The sequence below is a fragment of the Mytilus edulis genome, chromosome 3, assembly GCF_963676685.1.
Source record: "Mytilus edulis chromosome 3, xbMytEdul2.2, whole genome shotgun sequence".
Classification (NCBI taxonomy): Eukaryota; Metazoa; Mollusca; class Bivalvia; order Mytilida; family Mytilidae; genus Mytilus; species Mytilus edulis.
Window position 1 is genome coordinate 21,985,078 of NC_092346.1, and position 12,590 is coordinate 21,997,667.

Consider the following 12,590-nt stretch of genomic DNA (forward strand, 5'->3'; position numbering starts at 1 on the left):
AAGTATATAGAACCAGATGTTTTTGGAATCAGTGTCAATTAAATATTTAAATATTATCGAAAGTAACATTTTTTAAACCGGAAGTAGTAAATTATCTCCCTTATTTAAAAAATATTGTATAGAAACCATACATTTTTGGAATCAGCGTACAATAAGCTAAACTTTGACCGTTGAAATGATATTTTAAACTTAATTTTACTACTTTCATATTAAAATACATTGTTTTTAGTGGAAAGACCTTCTTTTTAATTATCTATGCAGTCTTTTCATCGGTGATGATATGAAATATAACAAACTAATACAATTAAATTCTCTGTTAATAAATTCGAAAAAAAAAAAATTTGGTTCTCAGAGTTTATCGTAGATTGATTTTGGTTTTACTATATGAACCCTTTTTACAAAATCCGTTGTCAAGTGCTTAGGTAATTCCACACCCTGTGTTTCCGTGGTTTTTTTTTATGAGCGTTACTGATTACAAAAAATACAGAAAAGTGTCACGGAGGCAACACATTAATAGTGTTGTTTTCCTAGTCGTTTATTATGGTACACAAAAAAAGTCACTTTTACTACTAGCTGTTCCACCTACTGCTATCAGTAATTTGATATTAAATAATCGAGTTTCAAACATTAAACTGAAAAAAAAACTGACGTACATTTCATATCCTACTTAATTGAAGAAATAAATAAAAACAAATACAATACCTTTTATAGTAATGAGATGTAAGTGGGTGTGTATCCATATTAGCATAATCATTATGAAAGTCCATCGATAGGTCTCCAAGTCTGTATTCCATTTTCAATTTCTTTCTCAACTTATGTACACTCTTTATCCATCGGAATGTGATCAGTACTGTTGGTATTGTTATAGTGAGTAATACTGGAAGAATGATTTGCAGAGCAGTACTAAATGCATGTTCATCTGGCAAAAAAACACAACCACATATTAACTGAGAGTAGCAGTTGTTATAAAGAAGACAGATATATCTACATAAATGAATCAGAAGATGAAGAAAAAAATTAATATTATATCTGGTTAATGTAACAATAAAGTAGTTGTGTTCGTATAAAGAAAAAACATATCGAAATAGATCAAAATGTTTGAGTAATTTTTTGTACCAAAACGCCAATGATTTGGAGTTTTAAGACATATAAATAGGTTTGGATCAAACCCCCTGTATGGTGATTATACCTGTATAGAGGATAATCCTTCTTTAGAGGGATACATTTATCCCTCTATAGAGGGGTATTTTTGTTTACACTGGATTTAAAGCAAATTAGGACATAATGGCATTTTCTATTTATATTGGCTATAATCTCTAGCATTATATGCATCAACATATGCACTTTTCTATAAATTGGGATGACCAGTTTTCTGCTTTAGTGACAAAACTTGCAATCTATTGTATACCTATCTGAACACCTGATCACCAACAAGAGGAATAGTTGACCTTTAAATTTCATGTTCAATCTAACAATAGAAATTCTGTTCAGTGAGGCATAAGTGAGTAGAATTTACCTGATCATCACAGCTTTCAATCATGATGAACTATAGATTGTATATTTAGTCAGATAAGCAGAAAACTGGGCATGTGTATATTAAATTAAGTACATCAATTGGTGCATCAACTGTTGCAGGTTACTGCCATAATAAGTAGAAAATGCCATTTTGCCCTATTTTGATTTAAATCCAGTCTAAACAAAAATATCCCTCTATAGAAAGATTATCTCTCTATACAGGTATAATCACAATATAGAGGGTTTGTTCCCAACCTGATAAAGGGACCATAAAAAATACATTTTAATAGTCTAATTTACTCAAGTATCTTTGCCTGAGCTACAATTGAAGTTAATTATATCAGTATGTTCAATAGATATGTATTGTAAGTTTTGTGGACCCAGTCAGTAATAATTTGGGTTTGTGACCTAAACACCTAAATATGGTTACGACAAGAATGATGTTATTAATTTTTACAAGAAGAATGAACGAAATTAAGGAATTGAATAAAAAAAAACAACAATTAATAAAAGAAAACATAACAGACATGAAATAAAACTTTAACAATTAAATTATCCAGATAAATACAGTAAATTCAGGGGAAAAATCAGAATCGACACTGTCAACTTGTTTAGATTTTTAGGTTAAGCCTTTACTTAATACACGATCAGGTAAATATCACGAACATGTTTGGCCACTTAAGCTATTAATGACTCGAGTACTATGGATCTACCTTATTTGGCTTTGTTAACTTGCAAGGGGAGTCTAGACTCCAAGAGTTCAAACAATTATACTGGAATTATTTCATATTTGTTAAGAAATAGTTTCTCTTACTGGTTTTAGAATTAGCTTCTCTTAATGGGCCACCTGACATTCTTTCATCTTTAGTAAAAAAAACATTGGTTTTTAACAGAACTAGAGGCTCTTAAGAGCACGTGTCGCTCGCCTTGGTCTATGTATTAAACAAAGGACACAGATGGATTCATGACAAAATTGTGTTTTGATGATGGTTATGTCTTTGTAGATCTTACTTTACTGAACATTCTTGCTACTTACAATTTTTTCTATTTATAATAAACTTGGCCCTTTAGGAGTTTCAAAGGAGAAAATTTTTGTAAAACATTACAAAAATTAATGAAAAATTGGTAAAAAATTACTATAATGCCCTGTGGGCCAGGTGAGCTAAAAAAAAACGGACCAGAAAACCGGTCGTTAACGAAATTTTACGTGTTAATAACCGGTGGGGCATGGTTTCCCTGTTTAGAGTGGTAAACGAACTTTTACATGTTAATGACCGGTGGCTGTGGTTTCTCTGTTAAGAGCGATGTCAATTTTATATTGAAAATGTTTTTGTTAGAAAAACTTTATTTTGTATTCATACACTGAAAATTGCACTTAAATGAATGACTGTGACTCTTATCATTATGATTGGCCTTCATTCTTTCCTATAGAAATCTACTATAACTCGAATTTGATCTGAACAATTCGAATTTATGAGTTTTTTTTAAAAACATGGTTCCTCAATGAAATTACATAATAATTATTGAAGAACTGGCTTTAAGTCTTCTCATATAAATAAAGGAACCACCCATCAGGAAGAGGATCACACTTTGTTGCCCTTGAAATACAGATTGTTCATAAAACAACTTAGACTCAAAAGGTATAAAGGGTGTTGTTGATAACAAAAAAATCAAGCAATTGATAATGTTAGTTTTAAGGTGTCTTCTGTTTGAATTAGATTTTTTTCCAAAGTAGTATTTTCTCGTCCTAAACGATTTATTTGTAACTACGTAGACAATTTTTGTTCTACACAAAGTTAGACTGAGTCTTTCAATTTGATCTTAAGTTTGGAACAGAATATACTTGTATAAAGCGTACAAAAGTCAAAAGTTTTTAAATTATTACAAGAGGAAAGAGAACGAGATTGTAAGTACTCTTACAGATCGTTGGAATATTTTTAAAGTATTCACATCTGATTAAAACCGTTCCTAGAGTAGGTAGCCAGGCTTCGGCATGCATATATCCTGATTAATGTTTAAAGTTTAGAAAGAAGTTAGGTGAGCAATTGGAAGAACCAGCAATAAAACATTTTATAACGTATGTAATTGAAGTATCTGTGTGAAGTTGGATTCAATTCGTCTTGTTTGGCTGAACTTTCAAAAGAACATGGAATTGACCTATGATTAACCAGAATTTCCTCTTTGGTAGGTGTCGAGAAGGAATATGTTTTAAAGAGTATGGCCAATAATTAATTCCTTTATCAAGCAGTTGATATAACCACTACAAAAGTCAATAAGTTTGAAAAGACCAGTTTTTGTCTGAATTTGAATGACTTTTACTCGACATAATTTTTTAATATAGTATGAATTCGTCTAATAAGGTTCTTGATTTTCCTTGACAAGTTCTTGACAGTATGAACATTGTCTAAAAATTTCTCAACACTTCCTGTAGCATCTTATAAGAGTCTGGATTAGTCTCGACCAATTCTTGACTGTCTTAAATTTGTCTCGATCAGTCTTGACATATTGTTGACATTCTAAATAATATCTGATTTTGTCTTGACACATTCCTGACAGACTTAAAGCTGTCTGAATACATCTTGACACATTCTTAACAGTCTTAACTATGTCTTGACACTCTCTCAACAGTATAAATTTTTCGCTCTCAAATGTGTACAGACTCATTCTGCACTTTGTTTCTATTGGTGTTATATACTCCTTTTATTATGGCTTTACTACACTTTGAAGAAATAAGGATTATTTTTTTATAGTAAGATACCCTTTGGGTGGAACTAAGTCGGAATACCATGAATAACTCACAAGTAGTTTAATCTTTATTTTATTTTTATTTAACGTTTAATTACTTGTTTTCACTTGGAATATATGTCAAATTTACTGACAAACAGCATTTAGATTTTTGCAGTTCGCAAAACTGCTAATCAAATTTGCTTTACTAAAAGAAGGTGACTTGAGGCAGTTTTAAAATGTGACCATGTCTCTTTTGGACCCCACAATTCATCTTTTCCGTGTGTGAGGCTAAAAAATGGGAGTGGTCTTTCGTTTAGTTCAAATAATTTGTTCCCCTCTTGATTCAAAAACCTTATTCCTTTTTTAGAACAACCAAAACCATTTGTTAATCAAAATTTAGTGTTGAATTTCATCATTTGTTATCAAAAATAAATATTTGTGATAACTCTCTCCTGAAAAGAAAAAAATGTTTAGATCTATACTATGCATGTCTGTTTTAGGTCCATTTCATAAGATCAATAATTTCTATAGAAAATCATTGATGGGACCCATTTTCTTATTATTTTTTTTTATTATTCCCGGTGGAGATAATAATTTTATTCTAATCTTTGGGAAATTATTCAATTTGTTAAACTTCATAATTTTGATGAAGAACATCCATTTTAATTCATTTTTTTTTTAAATTAAAATTATGATTTTCATTTTCATCTATCAACAAACTTTTTAAATTGTAGTGGCATGGTTGGTCAACTGATATGTTGTATTGCTGATTACAGGTAAAACAGTAATTTTCCATATAACAGTTGCGTGTACCCTGGGATGTGGTATACCTTAGTTTTATGGGGAACATCCTATCAACGTGTTATACTGAATATATATTCAAACAGATGACCTTACACGAACTTTCTTCTGTTAAATCAAAGATTTGTATAGTAAGACTTGTAAAAATTTGGATACCATCATACTTTCATTTATTATTCATAAAAACCACATTTTGGTACAGTAATTATTTAGCATAATGTGGTCATAATGTGGTAATTTTTTTAAATTTCCTGTTTACAAAACTTTGAATTATTCGTAAAACTAAGGATTTTCTTATCCCAGGCATAGATTACCTTAGCCGTATTTGGCACAACTTTTGGGAATTTTGGATCCTCAATGCTCTTCAACTTTGTACTTGTTTGGCTTTATAAATATTTTGATATGAGCGTCACTGATGAGTCTTATGTAGACGAAACGCGCGTCTTGCGTACTAAATTATAATCCTGGTACTTTTAATAACTATTTACACCACTGGGTCGATGCCACTGCTGGTGGACGTTTCGTCCCCGAGGGTATCACCAGCCCAGTAGTCAACACTTCGGTGTTGACATGAATATCAATAATGTGGTCATTTTTATAAATTTCCTGTTTACAAAACTTTGAATTATTCGTTAAACTAAGGATTTTCTTATCCCAGGCATAGATTACCTTAGCCGTATTTGGCACAACTTTTGGGAATTTTGGATCCTCAATGCTCTTCAACTTTGTACTTGTTTGGCTTTATAAATATTTTGATTTGAGCGTCACTGATGAGTCTTATGTAGACGAAACGCGCGTCTGGCGTACTAAATTATAATCCTGGTACTTTTGATAACTATTAACATTCAATATTATTTACTTGTTTCTCCTTGTGATTACGAGTTAATTAGTAATTTTGAAGTGTTACAGTTGAACGAGTTTTCAGACCACTCGCCACTTTATTTTGAACTAGATTTTACGTTTGCTCGTCCGTCACACAATATACCAAAAGTTCACACGTATATTAAATGGGATAACAATAAAAACATTGACTATATCCAATTATATTTCTACCTTGGACGAGGTCAATGATTCGGTAAGAGAGATAACTAAAATACTTTATAACAGTGCTTTTGAAGTTTTCGGAAGATCTGTTTTGATAAATGAAAATGAGAAAAACATTCGTAAAAACAATGGATGGTTTGATAAAAACTGCGTTAATGAACGAGATAACTTTCATAAATTTCGGAACACTTTTCTGCGTCATCCGACAGATATTAACAGACAATTCTATATTTCATCCAGAAATTCATTTAACAAAGCGAATCGACAAGCCAGGGCAAGGTTTAAGCGTCGGAAAGAAATTGAATTATGTGCAACTGCCAAAACGGACCCTAAGCAATTTTGGTCAACCATAAAACCTAAGACTAAATCACGCTGTGTAGTAGACAATGATGTACTGTTTAACCATTTTGAAACTATTCTTGGGGACAGCCCACCAGATATCAGCAACGAAGTATTAGACTTACTAAATAGTATACAACTAAGTGAATCCCACGTTGACTTTTTAGATTTTGAAATTACTGATGAAGAAGTTATTAAAGCAATACACAAATTGAAATCTGGAAAAAGTGCGGGTAACGACAAAATTATAGGTGAAATGTTCTCAGCAGGTCCACTATTTTTTGCGCCGATCTTAAAAACCCTATTTAATAATGTATTTGAAAATGGGATTTTTCCATGAACTCTAGACAGAAGGATTTGTTATTGCAGTTCCGAAAAGTGGTGATTTAAATTAACGGACCCAAACAACTATAGACCTATTCTATTAGTAAGTGTCTTCCCAGTCAGCAGACTAACAGTGGGCCAACGTTGGCAAATGGTCGGCCCGTTGGTCGACCGTTGGTGTTGGCTTCACAACATTGGCCCAACGTTGGCAAATTGTCGGTCCGTTGGTCGCAAGTTTATGTTGGCTGCACAACATTGGCCCAACGTTGGCAAATTGTCGGTCCGTTTGTCGCAAGTTTGTGTTGGCTACACAACATTGGCCCAACGTTGGCAAATTGTCGGTACATTGGTCGCACGTTGGTGTCAGCTGCACAACATTGGCCAAACGTTGGTCTGTTGTTGTAATTTCATATTATTATCTCATGTTGGTTATAAATAATCGGGCAAATGTTGGCATTATGTTAGTAGCAACATAGGGCCGATATGAAATTTTGTTAATAGAATTGATTATATAATATTTTACGCTTTATTTCTCTTGGGCGGCGGATAATTTCGATTGCAGCAGGCTTTATGAAAAGTTAATGTTATACCGACAGTGTTTATCAACTGAAATTACATTTACAACTCTATGTTGGGCCAATGCTGGCCCAACGTTGCGTGATCATATATTATACTCTATATATAAGTCAGATAAAATTTATACTGGAATATCATTACTGTAATAAAAAAAATGTATACCGTAAACATAGATTGCCTGGTTAAAAATTAAAATTTATTGCAATCATTATTTATAATAACTTTATTCATTAAACTTTGTGAAACATAATAATAGCAATTATATGCAGAGTGATATTTGATACAGCCAGTCTGTTAATCAATAAAATAAAATTGAGAAAGGAAATGGTGAATATGTCAAAGCGACAACCACCCGACCATAGAGCAAACAACAGCCGAAGGCAACCAATGGGTCTTCAATGTAGCGAGAATTCCCGCACCCGTAGGTGTCCTTCAGCTGGCCCCTAAAATATGCATAATAGTACAGTGATAATGGACGTCATACTAAACTCCGAATTATACACAAGAAACTAAAAATTAAAATCATACAAGACTAACAAAGGCCAGAGGCTCCTGACTTGGGACAGGCGCAATTTGCCCATTCTGATAAGGTTGACCATATGTTCGACAAATTTCAAAGATAGTTGCTATGGTAATTAAGTTTATAGGAAATCTGAATGTAATGGGATGGTCACTTTTGTGATTATTTCCTGTTGTGTATTTGTAAGAAAGCAGTGATACGAAGAAAACAAAAAGAGAAAATCATATCATCTGAGATTTAAAGAGAAAGATAGTAACATGTAAGTTGTAACTTTAAAAAATCTGATATATATATACGATTCAGAATGACAAATACAATATGATTTTTTAATCTGAGGGATGTTATTAAATATCAAAACATATATTAATTTCTATCATTTTATAATGCTGATCTTAAAGTTCCTACGTTTTGGGCGAAATATTTTCTAGATTTTAAATCATTTCAATCCTATAAATTATCATGAAATAGTTGCCACTGAACATTAGTATTTTCAAACAAATGGTAAATTATATAAATCTATAACCACAACATGTATGATCATTACTGAAGTTAATGGAATAAAATTGTCTTAAGATGTACCTTATTCCGTAATGTTTCAAAAATGTGGTATAATGATTTCTACTTCATTAAAATATAAATGAATTTGTTAGTTTTATTGTATTTCTAAATCGCATGCAAACAGATACGATATATTTGTGAAACCTGATCATATACACACTTGAATGTGTAACAGTGTTTTTATATATCAAATATATAACTGTTCATTAATACACATCTAAATTATTCTTTATATATCATGTATATTACGAATATATAAAGTATGATACCGAATTCTGAAATAAAAGTAATAAGGGTTTGTTATACCCACAAATCCGTCTAATACTAATGAATTTCTGACAATTAGACAAATAACCAATATATAAAAAATTGGTTATTTAAGATTTGATTTTGTATTAAATAGTGTTTAAACTATTTAGAATATACATTAATTTATATTGCATATCTAGAAGGGAGACTACGCACGCATGCATTAGACAAATACGCAATTCAAGTTTACTTATAACTTTATTACAGAGTCGGTTAGAAAAAAAGCATAGCTGTAAATAGTCTTCGGATAAGGAGATAGATGATGCAGCTAACGATTGGCGGCGCTTAAGCCTTGACTGAGAAGGTGGCAAGAAATACAGAAGGGAAAAAAAGAATAACATATATAAGTAATAATGACACTGTTGAAGTTCAAATTGAGGAGGACACTACTCGTGGTGACGACCAATGATATCAAATTTAAAATAAATAAAGTTTCATCTTCTGAATTATTTAATTTTCATTCTGGATCTGGAACCAATACAACTAAAATTACATCTCCGAAAAAAACTATTTGTATGATCGCCTAACCATAAGCCATACGTCATTTGTTCTGTTAAAGAAATAAATGAAATTTATATGAAAAAAGAAGATGTGGTATGATTGCTAATGACACAAGTCTTTACAAGACACCAAATGACACAGAGTTTATCTGGTCGATCCATCAAACATTGCCAAAGAAATATCTTAGCGTCACACAATAAATAAAATTAAAGAGGCAAAGTTCATGAAAAAAACAAGGACAGTAACAACAATGCGTAATACAAAAATACAGAATTGCTACCTTAAACTTTGGCAGTTTGGAATACAAAAAAAGATCAAATGCGCTCCGGAGTATTTATCATATACAGCTCTTAATGCAGCATCCATTGTAATTTGGTTGAAACAATATACCAACGTATTGCCAACATAAAAATGAGTAATACCTACCTTGGACCAACATAGTGCCAACATAAGAAAATATATCGCTACGTTGGTCCAACGTTGTGCCAACATGGATTTCGTTTTTCATACAATGGGCCAACGTTGGCTCTATGTATTGCATATAACCGTACAACGTTGGGCCAACATGAAGCCATCATGTTGGGCCAACGTAGGCCCACTTTGCACTTATACGTTGGGCCAACGTTAAAATACAACGATGGGCCAATGCAATGATATACGTTGTGCCAATGTTGGGCCAACATACTCATGTTGTCTGGGTTATCTAAACTATTTACGTCTATATTAACAAGTCGCTTACTGGCGTGGTCAGAAGACGAGGAAAAATTAAATGACAACCAATTTGGATTCCGACCAGGCCGATCAACTATAGATGCAATTTTTGTTATCCATGGAATTATTACACATGTCCTGCAACACAAAATAAAACTGTTCTGTACCTTTGTGGATTTCCGTAAAGCATTTGATAAACTAAGCAGAGGGATCTTATTATATAAATTTCTACAAAATGGTGTCAGTAGCAAATTCGTTAATATGATCAAATCTATTTATTCGTCTGTCCGGCTACGAGTTAGATCTGGTGGTTTACTTTCGGACGCAATTAACAATTTACTTGGTGTGAAACAAGGGGACCCATTGTCTTCCTTATTATTTTTGTTCTTCATCAATGATATTATAGAAGATATGTCCGTAAATGCTAGTGATAACGTTTTACAACTCAATGGTTTTCTAATAAAACAAATTATACTTAATTCTTTTCGCTGATGACACTGTATTGTTTAGTAAGTCTCCCGAAATGTTACAAAAATTACTAGATAATCTATCAATCTATTGTAAGAAATGAAACATTTAGGTAATTACAGACACAACCAAAATTGTTGTTTTTAGAAATGGATGGCAGCCAGCTAACTTCAGTTTCATGTATAAAGGTAAGATACTACAGATAGTGGACTCTTACGTGTATTTGGGTATGCTACTTCATTATAATGGAACATTTTTACATACCCAAAAAAGATTATCTCAACAGGGACCAAGAGCGCTTTCGTCACTTTGAACTCTTTAAAACATGTGTTTTTATCCACAAGTGAAGAATGTCTACTGTTTGATAGTATGGTTGGTTCCGTATTAAACTATCATGCATCTGAAATATGGGGTTTTCACCGTGCAAATGATAAAGAGCAAATACACAACCGTTTCTGTAGATTTGTTTTAAAACTAAGTAAACATGTTCCTTTAAGTTTTTTATGTGGTGAACTAGGTCATTTGCCTATGTATGTCTCAAGAAAACAAATTATTTTGAAATATTGGCCTCATATTATTGTAAATAAGCCACCTATCATTTATGATGTGTGTCAACTTTTATCAGAAGATGCAAACAATGGTAAAAAGAACAGGGCGTCTAGTGTTCGTGATTTATTGTTTAATCTTGGTTTGAACTATGTTTGAACTGCACAGAATTATGTAAATATACAGTTAGATGTTATAAAAACTCGTATAAAAGACCAGTATTTACAAACTTGGTATGCATCAATAAACGATTGTGAAAAACTGTGTATTTATAAACACCTCAAAACAGACTTTGTAATAGAGAATTATTTAGATTTTTTTATTAATAGTAACTTGCTTACAAAATTGAGAAGTGATACTTTGAAACTAAATTAGGAATAAGGGTGATATAAAAATATTCCTAGACATATGCGCCTATGTGAATGCTGTAGTATGGCTTGTATTGAAAATGAATACCACTTCGTACTTGTATGTCCAGCCTACAGAACTGTGAGACAAGTTTTCCAAAATATTATAGTTCTTGGCCAAATAATTTTAAACGTTTTCATTTACTTCAAGCAAAATCAAAATCAATCACAATTAAACTATCTGAAATATGCTTGGAAAATTAGATCATGTATTGTGAATTAATTCACCTTTATTATATTAAGTATTGTTCTCTGCTATCTGTTGTTTTGTCACATTGTATATACTTGTTTATGTATTGCCATAGCATATTATTTATGCTTTCGCAAATAAAATATTCATTCATTCATTCATTCATTCATTCATTATGAATGTAGAATGAAATATGTCTACAGTATGATTGGTTTTAATCATTTAGTAATTATTAATAAGATTTAGGAATCAATATTTGTAATTATTTAAAAACCCACATTTAAATTGTTTTATATCAACATACCCACATTTGTATTGTTAATACTTAAGATTTCATGGTAAACGGGAAAAAAATTACAAAATCCCTAGTATTTGAAAAAATATTTGATATACCAAAATTTTCAATTATTTTACATGCCCAACTCTTATTTTTGTTGTAACAAGTGTAACTCGAAACGATAGTATCTATAATACTAAAATTACGAGGTCCAATTTGTCAGCCGTCATCACGTAAAAACGACGAATCACAGAATTCAACTTTATATATAACTAATATAGTGCAAAGGTGTAGATTAAAAATTACACCACTCCAGGCCCTTTTGTTTTCCACGTAATTAATATTGCCAATAATTAAGAAGTTCCGGGTCGAGTCCGCTACCGATACTAATAGTATATTCACCTGTTACCTATTACCTTATCTGTACGTTCCGCATCTGACAGGCGCACCACCAAACGTTGTATTCAGGATTAATATGCTATATACACGGGTCATAACCACAGGGTTGACACTACTAAATTGTCAAATTGTTACCTATTGTAGTATTTTAATCAATAAGACTTTCTAAGATAACAATACGAATACTAAAAATCTGGACTAAAAATAAGGCGTATAGGTACAGTTTTCAATTTGTTAGTGGGCATGACGTAAAACAGCGAAGCAAATAATTCAACTTTATTTATAACTTATATAGGACAATGCTGTTGATTAAAAAATACTCCATTCCAGGACCTTTTGTTTTCCAAATAATTAATATTATTGTTTCAGTTCGACGGG

At 31.8% G+C, this 12,590-nt stretch overlaps 1 protein-coding gene across 1 annotated transcript in view; it reads right to left on the minus strand.

The window, feature by feature from the left end:
* LOC139514210 (uncharacterized) overlaps positions 1-12,590 on the minus strand; it is a 179,066-nt gene that overhangs the window by 73,231 nt on the left and 93,245 nt on the right. Inside the window, exon 19 of the mRNA XM_071303036.1 lies at positions 703-919. Within this exon, the coding sequence (XP_071159137.1) occupies positions 703-919 (217 nt within the window). The remainder of the gene's footprint in view (positions 1-702; positions 920-12,590) is intronic.